The sequence below is a fragment of the Mus pahari genome, chromosome 20, assembly GCF_900095145.1.
Source record: "Mus pahari chromosome 20, PAHARI_EIJ_v1.1, whole genome shotgun sequence".
Lineage (NCBI taxonomy): Eukaryota > Metazoa > Chordata > Mammalia > Rodentia > Muridae > Mus > Mus pahari.
In genome coordinates, this window is record NC_034609.1 from 36,131,482 (window position 1) to 36,145,086 (window position 13,605).

General features: G+C 39.6%; 1 protein-coding gene across 1 annotated transcript in view; it reads left to right on the plus strand.

Moving 5' to 3' along the window:
• Cntnap4 (contactin associated protein like 4) overlaps positions 1 to 13,605 on the plus strand; it is a 294,082-nt gene that overhangs the window by 225,039 nt on the left and 55,438 nt on the right. Inside the window, exons 14-15 of the mRNA XM_021220063.1 lie at positions 1,231 to 1,387; positions 6,647 to 6,774. Coding sequence (XP_021075722.1) covers positions 1,231 to 1,387; positions 6,647 to 6,774 — 285 coding nt within the window. The remainder of the gene's footprint in view (positions 1 to 1,230; positions 1,388 to 6,646; positions 6,775 to 13,605) is intronic.

Sequence of the window (13,605 nt, forward strand, 5' to 3'; positions counted from 1 at the left end):
CTTCCTTCCTTCCTTCCTTCCTTCCTTCCTTCCTTCCTTCCTTCCTTCCTTCCTTTCTTTCTTTCTTTTTTTTTATTTCGCTCCGTCTCCAAACACTATGATTCTTTTCCTTGGAACTTTTTCTCCCCTGAGATAGATTATCTGCATGCCTCACATCCCTTTCTACAAATCCTCCACTAAATGTTCTGTCTGCTCCTTGCTTGAGTTCCTTGGCATCGTGTTTAGTCTTGGCTCTGGGAAGAAGCTGGTAGCTGAACATTTATTGTAGAAAGAGATACATGTAGCTAGGGGAAACTTTTTTTTTTTTTTACTGTAATCTTCGCTTCAGGCATGAAGATTTTTCAGGATTATTTTTTTTAGTCTTCAAATAAATAGCCAAGCCAGTAAATGGAAGAGAAAATATAGACTTCCCGATAAATCCTAAATCATGACAAAGGAGTGCTATACCATGCATGATATCTAATAAACTGCTAGTATATTTTTAGCCAGAAAATATATGGAGACGAGTCAGTGCCTTTATATAACACTTCAGAATGTTTTGGGATTTAGAATCAATTTTATTTTACTATATTAATTACCGTAGTTTATATTTTGATGCCAATTTGTTCTAAAGGTTATTTTTTTAAAAGTTGCAAGTGGAAACTCTCCTTTCATGAATCAACACCAACTGGTGGTTTCTATTCAAAGAACAATGTATTATCCATTTAGCACAGAGAATAAGGGGGTGAAGAGCAAGCGGGAAACACTTACTGCAGACCCATATTTAGTTTCTAGCACCCACATAAATTGGCTTACAGTGAACTGTAACTCTTGGTTTAGAAGATCTGGTGACACCTTCTGGGTACCTGCATACATGGGATATAAATAAAATTATGTAGGGACAAACATACTCATAAATGGTAAGTGAACAATAAATACCTTTAAAGATTATAAAATGCTATTTTTTTTAAAAAAAAATTAGACTTAAAACAAAGTGTCTTATAAAGATAATTTCTCCCAAAATGCTGTCAATTGATGTTTAGGGCATTATTACACCATATCGGTCTCTTTCTGTCTATGTCCCTGTTTCTGCCTCCCTCTCGGCATCTCTGTCTCTCTCCCTATGTCTCCCATCTCCGTCTCTTTCCTTCCCTCTTGCCCCCACCCCACCTTTACTTTTAATTACTTAGGAAGAAAGAACAATGGTCTAAGGTGGAAACAGCCATCTCATCCTTCTGTTTTGTCTTTCAGATGGAAGCCCTCGGAGCTGGTGGGTGGGAAGAACCAATGAGACACAGACCTATTGGGGTGGTCCCTTGCCTGCTCCTCAAAAGTGCACTTGTGGCTTGGAAGGGAACTGCATTGATGCCCAGTATCATTGCAACTGTGATGCAGATCGGAACGAATGGTAATTTTCCAATTAATTACGTCAAGGGTATGCAGCTCCATGGATGCTAGACACATTGATTCGAGGAAATAATTAGATGAAACTAGGTTTTGATGATACAGGGTGTGGTCATTCTAGTACTACAAGTTAAGAGAGAAATCGTTCAGAGGTTAGTTTTAATGATGGACCACACATTTTGCTTATTTTATTTTTAGCATATGAGAAAACAGAAGCATTTATGACATAAAAGTTATGATTTTTTGAGTTCTTTTTCATTGTTAATATCAGTACTTCCTACTATTTCTATAATAGTACGTATTCCTACTATTTCTATAATAGTATGTACTCAGTTACTGAAGCACCTCTCATCAATATAGGCTGTAAACTTCTATAGTACAATTTTGTAGATTTTGAATTACTATAAATCTGATCAATTATTTTAGCATGTAGTTGTTTTATATTTTTTCAAAGGACAAAGCATACCAGAAAGAACAATTGTTATATGGATAATATCTTCAAAATAGGAATCTATAAACTTAGGGACTTGAAATATAAAAAAATTTTAATGATTTTTAAAAATCGTTTAGCATAGAATCTACAGGTATATACCATTTGTAAATGAATATTTAAATTTTTATATTCCCATTTCTTTACACTACATGTTTATTTTAGTTTAGTAAGCAGCTGAACCTGTCTACATTCAATTTTTAAAAATTTACTCTTTGAGGATTTCATAGTTGTATACCATACAATACAATCAGACCCAACCCATTTCCCTTTCTACCTTCCCTAAATCTTCCTGCACATGTTCCTTTTTCCAACATCAAGTCTTCATCTTTTACTTAAAAAAAAAAGAGAGAGCCATTTATTTCCAGTTAGTATTGTCTGCATATGCATGGGTAAGCAGCCATCCCCTGGCGCGTGAGTAACCTTCCAGTAGACACACTCTCTCGCAAGGGTGGTTCTTCTTCCCCTAGGAGCTATAGTAGTCAGTTAGGGGTGGAGGTCCCCATGTGTGTTCTTCTTCAGTCCATACTAGAGTGTCCGCAGGCTTGATCTTGTGCCGGTTGTTGCAGCTGTTGTGAGTCCAAGAGTCCACTAGCTGTGCCATGTTCCAAACACATGTCCCTAGCACTCCTCGATTCCCTTAGGCTTAGCATTCTTTTCTGTTTTCTTAATTTTTCCCCCTGCAATATATTTTGATCATAGTGTTTCCTCTACTCTATCCCTTCTGCCTCCTTGTCCCAGTGTCCTTTGAGCCTCAGTGATGGAATGTTGGTAATTAAGTCCCACTTCTGTCACCTGCTCCCAGCACTTTGAAGCATTCATAATCTGGATTTGAGTGTGACTGATGGGATTATAAGATGTACATGTGTTTCAGTGATCAGTTGCTGTTAAGTGAATTCATCATTTGTATTACACACACAAAAAATGTTTGTTTTCCTGTCAAGAATCATGGTCATGATAATGCTATATATGTGTTGTGTACACTAATGTATGTAATAAATGCATGTATGCACAAACACATACACACATATAAGGCTCTTAGAACAATATAGAAGAACCTATATGTAATCAAAGCATAGAGCTGTGATTACATTTTTATGTTAGTTGTATATGAAGAGTATGAGCTCTCTTACCCAAATTGTACTTTAAGGAACGGGGAATAGTCTGAAAGAAGTTAGGGAGAGGGATAAATAAATATAAAAAAAAATATTGTGTGGAATTCTATAAGAACTAGTATTTATTCCCTTTGGATCACAGACATTTTTCTTACTATCTTCACAAAACTTTATACACACACTGAAAACTGTAATTTTTTTTTGTTATGACATTTTCTTTTTTAAAATTTATTTATTATTATTTTCTTTATTTACATTTCAAATGCTATCCTGAAAGTTCCCTATACCCCCCCACCCCTGCTCCCCTACCCACCCACTCCCACTACTTGGCCCTGGCCTTCCCCTGTGCTGGGTCATATAAAGTTTACAAGACCAAGGGGCCTCTCTTCCCAATGATGGCTGATTAGGCCATCTTCTGCTACATATGCGGCTAGAGACAGGAGCTCAGGGGGTACTAGTTAGTTCATATCGTTGTTGCACCTACAGGGTTGCAGTCCCCTACAACTCATTGGGTACTTTCTCTAGCTCCTCCATTGGGGGCCCTGTGTTCCATCCAATAGCTGACTGTGAGCATCCACTTCTGTGTTTGCCAGGCACTGGCATAGCCTCACAAAAGGCCGCTCTATCAGGGTCCCTTCAGCAGAATCTTGCTGGCATGTGCATTAGTATCTGGGTTTGGTGGCTGATGATGGGATGGATCCCCGGATGGGGTAGTCTCTGGATAGTCCATCCTTTAATCTTAGCTCTAAATTTTGTCTCTGTACCTATATCCTTTCATGGGTATTTTGTTCCTTATTCTAAGGAGGAATGAAGTATCCACACGATGGTCATCCTTCTTGGTTTTCTTGTGTTTTGCAAAATGTATCTTGGGTATTCTAAGTTTCTGGGCTAATATCCGCTTATCAGTGAGTGCATATCTAGTGACTTCTTTTGTGACTGGGTTACTTCACTAAGGATGATATCCTCCAGATACATCCATTTGCTGAAAACTGTAATTTTATGTATGTAAAAATGTTATTCACAGTTATTAATAGCAAGAAAGTGTTAACCTAATCACCTCCAATAACCTCCCCTACCCAGTTTCTTGAGGACACATTGCTAATTAAAACTTGTTTTTACAAACAGTTTCAAACTTCTTAAGTTACATTCCACGTATAGGTTAAAAAAAAAAAAAACTTACATATAACTATGCTTTTTCTTTTATGGACTCAAAAAATATTACATAAATAAATACTTAGAGCTCTGCAGAGCTGACTCACCTGGTAAGGGCACTGTCGCCAAGCCTGATGGCCTGACTTCAGTCCCAGAAAACCACAGAAAGAAGGAGAGGACCAATCATTGTCCTCTGACTTCACACACACAGGCCATGGCATGAATCCCCCCAAACTAAAGGACCCATCTCACAGATAATAACTCTTACTCTAGTGCTACGGGATTTAATGCCGTCTTCTAGTCTCTCAGGGTACCAGATACTTACATGCATAAAGCAAACACTTATTAGATAAAATAAAAACAAATGATAAATCTTAATACATATATAATACATACATATGCATTAGAAGGAAGAGCAGTGGAATCAAACATAGATGAGGGCTTTCCTGATTGGCTGAAGGAAGAGAATTAAAGTGGATGAGACCGAGATTTAAATTCCTTTCCTTTGTAGGCATTAGTTGCAGCTTGCTCTTAGGAGTCTAAACTTCAAAGGAATACTGCATTGTTTCTATATTTGGCATAACATATCAGAAGGCAGAGTTTGGGGATCCCTGAATGACTTCAAATTGAGATATAGGATAGTTTCCAGAAAAAGAAAGCCAATTTTGATGAGTCTGCTGCCTAACCCCTTGCCTTGAACCTTCGACTGCCTTTTGAAGGGCATGTGAGTGAGGGAGAGATTTTAGGGCCAAGGAAAGAGCCACATATGGAAAACAGAAGGAATAGTTGGGTATTCCCACAGTGACTACTGAGAAAAGGACCTGGGCTGCCTACTCTCTTTGAAAATCCTTCAGTTTAGGACAGGAATGGCAAGAGTTCACCTCTTCACTGCAAAGACCATGTCCTCAAGTTGAGAGGGGGAGCTTCCAACCCAGAGGGAGGCAGACCTAGGAAACCCGGGAAGTGCAAAACCACAGGCTTTGACTTAAATATCCACGGGAATAATAACATGTTAGGGAACAATAAAAGCATAGCATCTCTTGAGTTGTCACCCACTCTAACACATGACTGGGCATTTCAAGAAAATAAAATTCCATTTAAAATCAAGACATGGGATGAGGTCATTATAAACAAAGCCTTGGCCACACTTTACCATTTACAGGTGAAATCTTTAAAGCTAACATTAGCGAAATGTCTGAAGATCGAAAGTTAAAAATAACCACAGTGAGTGACTAGGGAATTTAAAACAAATAAAAGTGAACTGTTCTAAAGGACAGGGTGTACATTGTAGAATGGCAAATTAAATGAAAATGATCGTAGCAAATATTCTGGGATTAAAAAGCAACCACCTCAGACGAAAACTCAGCTAAGAAATGAAGAGCACCAGAAAAATATCATAAATTAGCCAGTGTCCCTCAAATACAAAAGTAAAGTTCATTGTTTAGTTACATTTCAAAGTTTGTAGCATGCATTTAAAGTAAAATACCTCAATACCTCAAGCAAATTTTGAGTGTGCACTTCTGTGTGTAGAGGGATGTTAAGCAATCTCGAGTAAAGCTTGCCATATCATTTGTTGTGAGATATAAAGCAAAAGTAGACTGGGAAGAGTCACGGATGCATTTCATAATTCATTAAGGAAACAGAATACAATGAATAGAGTTTTATATGAAAAAAATGAATAGAGAAGACAGGCATGGATTTGATCAATAAGCACAAGACAAAACCACCCCAAACCCCAAAGTCCGAGTAAAACAGGAGAAAAAAAAATTACTTTTCCAAAAAATTGAAATACCAACTCTCTGTTACTAAGCCATTTCAGTCACGTACTTGAAAAATTTTCCACCTGATTAAGAAAGATAGCCACTGTTCTAAATTTTGTCTGTTTTATAAGCAATGATGAGCACAGATTATTATTTTTATTTATTTATTATTAATTACATTCATTCGTTTAGAATTTCATCTATGCATATTGTACATTCTGAGTATTCTTTTCTGCTGTCCATTCCTCTGTCCAACAAATAAGTCCTTCTCCTGTGTTCAGGATTTTTCTTTTTTTTTTTTTTCTGCGACCACTGAGTTTAATCAGGGTTATCTGTGTGACCATGAGTCAGACACCGTCCATTGCATCCCAGTGAGCTCAGGAGCAGGTACACAATAGAGACTATGATCTCTTCTTTTCCCGAGTCCACCAGTAGCCAGTCATTGAACATTTTATAGGATGAAAGTGGGCTGTTGAACTGGGAGAAAGGCATCCACTCAAAAGGCCATTGCGTTCTAATCTTAACCTATGCCATATTTCTGTAGTCTAGACTTGAACATCTATAAGAGATAATAATATCTTGCCAAATTTTCTGCAATGAGCAATTGGACTTTTTTTTTTTTTTATAAGTGTCCAAACTTAGTAGGAGAGTCTTCATTTAGAAGTGCTGGGAAAATCGTTGCTTATTTTAGAATTATGCTCATCATCCTAATGAGAGGATTTTGTTGATGCTCTTGTTTATTTTAGGACCAATGACACTGGATTCCTCTCCTATAAAGAACATCTGCCTGTCACGAAGATTGTGATTACGGACACGGGACGGCCCCATTCAGAAGCTGCCTATAAACTGGGCCCTCTGCTCTGCCGGGGAGACAGTAAGTGGTCCCAATGTGTGAACTTACCAGAAGACAGTCTTTGTGCTTAAGTATTATACGTTGTTCGATAACAGTGTTAGTGATCAGAAGTGTATCAGGAAAACCCATGACATGTGTTCTTTAAATTTATGACACTCAGGTATGTTTATGGAGGGGGGGTGGGAGGGAGGGACATGTGACACGGTGCACATGTAGAGGCCAGACGACACCTTGAGAGAGCCTGTTCTTACCTCCCCACATGTGGGTACCAGCGAATGAACTCACATTGTGAGGCTTGGCAGCAAGTGTGACTCCCACCACCCACCTTTATTTATGAAAGGTTAAAGAGAAAAAGAAAAAGAAAGAAATTATTGCCTATCTAGCTGATTGGTTCATAAATGTATCCCAGCAACCCTAAATTTCTCTGCATCTTTATCTGCTTAGAAAGAATCAGTGCTATACAAAACGGTTAAGAATGTATGTGTACTTCCTACTGGTAAGCCTGGGGTGAGACGAGAAAATCAATGGAAGCACATGTCAGCTTGATCAAACATATTTCAACCTTTAATCTCTATTCTTTTTCAGTTCATATATGTGTGAACTGACTGTCAAACAATCAGTCTTCTACTCTGTGTATTCATTATGTAACCATTCTAAAGTGGGATTTTAAAATTCAGACGTAGTTTATGAAACACACAGGCGTACACCCATACACAAACACACATACACCCATCTACACACTTACACACACATTTATTAATACATACATATACATGCACACAAACCCATATACACACCCATACACACACACACCCATCCATATATATCCATACACCCATACATACACCCATACACACAAACATACACCCATACACACACATGCATGCACGCGCATGCACACACACATATGGTGCACGCTCATAGATATCTAAATATTTGTTTTTTTGTCAGGGAATGAAATGAGCAGAGATTATTAACCTTTCTCATCAAAATCAGTTAGCTTAAAAGTAGACACACTGATTATGTATGCTTTTAGTATTTCCAGAAATTAAAATGGAAATAGAAATATTTGCTTGCATTAAAAGCATACCCTAATACTACAATTTTATGGTGGGAGCCCCACAGAACCAGGAAAGATGTGACATTCAAAAGCAATGATGTTACTGGCCTATAAACATTACATATGCATTCTATAAAACTGTTATTCACCCACCATTTCTGGTGTGCATCAGCCCTACCCATGGCTCAATCCCACAGTCGTAGGAAGATGACATAAGGATGTTTCCTGGAGGGAAAACTTATGAGCATAGAGATGAGGTCGTAAACTCAGCATGTATCCAGAGGAGCACACAGTACTTTGTGGCTACGGAGAAGTGTTTCTGTTCATCACCTGCCCCATCACTGCATAGACGAAAACACTGTAGTAACCTGCTGGCCATGTCTGCTTCTTCCCCTCAAAGTAGCCAGGTCCATTGCACACCATTGCTGGACTGGGTGGAGGGAAGCTTAGCTGGGAACTGGTGGGTGCAGGTGGGATCTTGATTGGAGTGAGTCCATTTAATTGGGGGGGGGTAGAAAAGGGTATTTATGCCCCTTGGGAAGTGTCCATGGCCTCTGAGGCAAGGTTTGTGTACCTATGTACAATTGGCTAGGACAAGAGTGTTAGCAGACACTTGATCTAAATTTTCGAGGGCTATAGTGGTTTGGAAGGGGAATATGGGGGGAGGTAACCTCATAAGGTCAAACAGTGATAACTGTTGGGGTAGTGAATTCTTATAAGGGTTAATGGTGGGCGAGTAGGCCTCCTGGTGTCTGGTTGGGAGACGGGGAGATAGCCACCTCCTGCCATCCTGGCTTTGAGCTTTCCAGGGTTGAAGTTGACTCTTTTTCTCCATGTCTCTGGACCATTATGGTACCACGGTAACCAAACAGCCCCCCCCCCTCTCTTACGTCATGTCCCACAGTCAGGTGTGCTTCTGCTGAGGTCATTACTAACTTAATCCCTCGGGATTTTTTTTTCCTTCTTTCCTTCTTTTCTTCCTTTCAAAGAAAGATTTTGTTTAAAAATAAAAACATTTTATTTATTGTGTGTGAGTGTTTTTATGTGAGCGTTGCGTGTGGGTTTGTGTGTGAGTGTCTGTGTGTGTGGGGGTGTGCCACATTGATGCTTCTTGCCTGCAGAGGCTTGTAGAGAACTTCAGAACTATTGGAATGGAGTTACCAGGTGTTATCAACCATTTGGCAACTGTACCTGGGTCCTCTACAAGAGCAATAAGTATTCAACCTCGAAGCCGTCTCTCCAGCTCCAACCCTTAGAATTACTTTATCTAAAATTCTTGCTGAATATTTAAGCATTCTCTCTCTCTCTCTCTCTCTCTCTCTCTCTCTCTCTCTCTCTCTCACACACACACACACACACACACACACACACACACACACGCACACACCCCTACAGACAGAATATCAGAAATGCACCACATGTATAAACACTCTGNACAAGAGCAATAAGTATTCAACCTCGAAGCCGTCTCTCCAGCTCCAACCCTTAGAATTACTTTATCTAAAATTCTTGCTGAATATTTAAGCATTCACACACACACACACACACTCTCTCTCTCTCTCTCTCTCTCTCACACACACACACACACACACACACACACACACACACACACGCACACACCCCTACAGACAGAATATCAGAAATGCACCACATGTATAAACACTCTGATTATGTACTTTTAAAATTAATTTTTAAAATTGTGTTTTAGAGTACGTCTACATCCAGGCCCCCTTTCTCTGCCTTCTCCTAGTTGATATTAGCACGTGGCACTATCTAGGGGGAGAGGTCACACCGGCCTGCCATGCACAGAAGACCTTAGGATCCACGTGCGTATCCTGCTAACATTAAATAGTACAGTTCAGGGGATACAGAGGAAAGCAATCTTAACAATATAAATGTGTATCTTGTTTGTAATATTCCGAGGCCTGCTAACTAACTTAGGATTTACTAATTTAATTGTTACTGACTATTTGGTCCTTATGCCTTCTATAGTTTGTGGATGAGAGGTATATTCACATGAGGCCCTACAGTAGACAGATTTTCACTGTTGCAGCAAAATATCTTGACAAGTTATTTGAATTGAGGAGGGTTTTGCTTTGCTTTGCTTTGCTTTGCTTTTGCTTCCTGGTTTCAGGGGTTTCAGTCCATGGTTAATTAGCTCCCTTGCCTTTGTGCTATGGTGAGGGGCAAAGTAATTGCAAAAAGGCAAAAAGAGAAAGGTGGGGAGCAAGCTTGCTCATCTTGTAGTGACATGGAGGACAGGGACAGAGGCAGAGGCATAGAGGCATAGAGGCATAGAGGCATAGAGGCAGAGAGGCAGAGAGGCAGAGAGGCAGAGAGGAGGCAGAGAGGCAGAGAGGCAGAGAGGCAGAGAGGCAGAGAGGCAGAGAGGCAGAGAGAGGCAGAGGCAGAGAGGGGGCAGGAAGAGAGAGGAAATACCTGGGGATCAAATGTATCCTTTAAAGGCAACCTCTAGTCACTATGCTTCCTCCATCTTTGTTCCCTGTAGTTTTCACTATCGCCAATAACACTGTCAAATTATGACTCGACTGATGGATTAATTCATTGATTAAGTCAGAATCTCCTAATCTATTACCTCCTACTGAAATCACAAGGTGAATTATAAATTACTGATGACCACCAGTGTGACCATTGATGTAATACCAAGGAAAAGGAAACGGGGAGGGCTCGAGCCAGGCCTATAAGAAAGAAGGGTGTCAGTTAGGGAAGTAAGTTCCATAGGACTAGATAGAGAGCTCAGAATTAGGGGCTAAGGATAACCCAAGACTTTCTGCTTGGAGTAAAACTGGTTCTATCATTCATTGAGATAAAAATTTTAAAATTATTTTGAACAGAAAAGCATAGGAGTATAAAAAAAAAAGAAAACAGGTTTAAATATCTTTTTTTTTTCCTCAGAAATTTATCTAGAGTTGCAATTAGAGGTGCTGGAAACTTTAGCTCTAGCCATTTTTTTTTAGAAGAGAGGACAGAAACCGAGAAACACGCAAATAAATTAAAAACGAGTGTGAACTCTGTTGACTACCAGTTATGAGACTTGCCCTAATTAATTGGTGGCATCTCTTCTCTCAGATCTTTCTTGTTTTTAGCACAAGTGGGTCTGAAGATCATGCCACTGCTAACATTATTGTCGGCAGTAGAAGTCACATGTAAAAACTGTAAGATGCCTTTCTCAGAAGCATGGTGGCTTGGGATGGTGGCAGAAGAAAAGTCAGTAAATTCTATTATCCTTAATTACCATGGTGTTAAAACCTTTATCGTTCATGTGCTTATTTATGTTGTTCTTTTAATAACTCAGTTTTTGCGCGTGACAAATATTAAAGAATCATTTAGACAATGTAAAAAGCTTAAGGATTTTGACAAAAGCATAAAGCTTCAAAACCATCCACATACTCAAAGCAGATCACATTTCCTTCACCTGATAATAATACTTCCCTTTTATACCTTGCCAAAATTCCTCTCACCCAGAAGCCCTTGCAAAAAAAAAAAAAAAAAAAAAAAAAAAAAAAAAATTTTTATTAGAAAACGAAAAGTAGACTCGCGAAAAGGAAAAAAGGCTTTTTTTTTTTTAAACTTATAACTGTGGTTTTGACTTTTCCAGGACCCTTTAACAATGGAATCATTCAAAGCTGTCTTCCATTACATCTAAATTCTTTAACTTTACATACTGCACTTGATTCATACATGTACTTGTATGTACCCGTAGCTCACCCCCCCTTTGTGATTCAATAGTTATCCTTTGGCTACAGTATAGTGAATAGATATGTATCCTTTCACTACTTCATGCAGTGTTTGGCCATTTCCAGCTTTAGGAGACTATTAATAAAACTAATATCGAGTTATGCCTGCAAGTTTTTTTTTTATTTTTGTCTAAAAAACATCCTCCTGAGAGGATGATTACTCACTCATGTGGTGTAAGGAAGGTATGGCTAAATTTGTAAGATGTAAAAAAGAGGGCACATAAACTCATCCCTCACATGTCAAATTCGTCAAAGGACAAAGATTTTAGCATCATGGTAAATCTTAGGTTTTCTGGGAGGGTTCTAGAATCTTTAGAAAAGCTGTGTGTGTGTGTGTGTGTGTGTGTGTGTGTGTGTGTGTGTGTGTGTGTGTGTGTATGTGCCTCTGTGTGTGTTTGCCTGCCTGTCTTTCTGTGTGCATGTGTGTGTGTGTGTGTGTGTGTTTAGAGGTCAGTGGACGTCTAGTGTCAGGCTGCACCTTTAACCTTGTGGGAGGTAGAGACTTTTATTGTTCTCCGATGAATAAACGAAGAATGCTGGCCTGCAGGTTTGGAGGAATTCTCTCATCTCTGCCTCTCACCCTGCAGTGGAAGGATTGGTGGTTACAGATGTTGTTACAGCCCCCCACCTTCATATGGGTTCTGGGGATCTGAATTCATACTTGATGGTAAGGACTTTTCTGAGCCTTTGCCTTAGCCCTCAATTCTAAAGTCTTGCAGAGTACATACCTTGGTTTCCTTCACTTCAGACACTGCGGGAAACAATAAAAGGCAAAAATCCAAGTTTACCTGTGGGAGGAGAGCTGAGAAATGCTCAGCCTTGTGCTTTTATGTCTCTTCGGCCTCCCAGGAGCTGGGGAATGTCTTTGAATTTGTCATACCATTGACAGTCTGTAGATCAACAGCTCTGACATCAGCATGCATTTATACCAGCACCCCATAGCTCATTCCCATAGATTCTCATTCAGGAGGTGGCGGGGTGGGTAGAGCTTTGTCTAACATCCTTCTGGAACCTTCCACTCTATGGATCTGTCTGTATAGTATTGCCCTAGGCCAGTACGGTTTACAGTCTGGTGCTGGAAACTCTGTGTCCCAGTCAATGATGAGGTTGGTACCGGATGCAGAGTACGCTTTTAGAATGATTTATGCCAATTGGACAAAGAAATTTATGTCTGTTGAAGAGAGCAGTAATAAAAAAAAAAAAAAAAAAAAGGACAGGAGATGGTGGCTCTGTGCTGTTGTTTTTCTCATTCTGTTTTTCTAGCAATTTATTTTTATTGTAGTCATACAAAAGCATCAGCTCATGATGGATTAGGGTGTGAGAGGAGGAAGATCTGAAAGAAAAGCAAGTAGGTTTTCTAAAGATAGCTTGAGAATCCCAGCTAGAAGCTAGCAGCCAGCTTAGGTCTCAGGCAGTACTGACCCAGAGCTTGAATATTCCAGTGGTCAGTGGTCGTTGCAAAACCTTCAGGACTCCTCTTAAATTTTTAAGAGACAACATGGAACCAGGTATGATGCACAGAGTCAAGTGATTTTGGACATGCAACAGAGAGCCATCATAGGGGCATCCTGCTGTTCTACAAAGAAACTGCTGTGACCTCTTTGCCAGCCAACTCCCTTTCTTTCCACCTCAATGTCATTGTCATGAAAATAAGCCCACCTTTAAAAAATTAGTTTATTAGATATTTTTTTATTTACATTTCAAATGCTATCCTCAATGTCCCCTATACTCTTCCCCCCACACACACACCCTGATCCCCTGCCCAATCACTCCTGCTTCTTGGCCCTGGCGTTACCCTCTATGGGGCATATAAAGTTTGCAAGTCCAAGGGGCCTCTCTTCCCAACGATGGGTGACTAGGCCATCTTCTGCTATATATGCAGCTAGAGACACAAGCTCTGGGGGTACTGAATAGTTCATATTGTTGTTCCACCTATAGGGTTGCAGATCCCTTCAGTTCCTTGGGTAATTTCTCTAGTTCCTCCATTGGGGTCTCTGTGTTCTATCCTATAGATGACTGTGGGCATCCACTTCT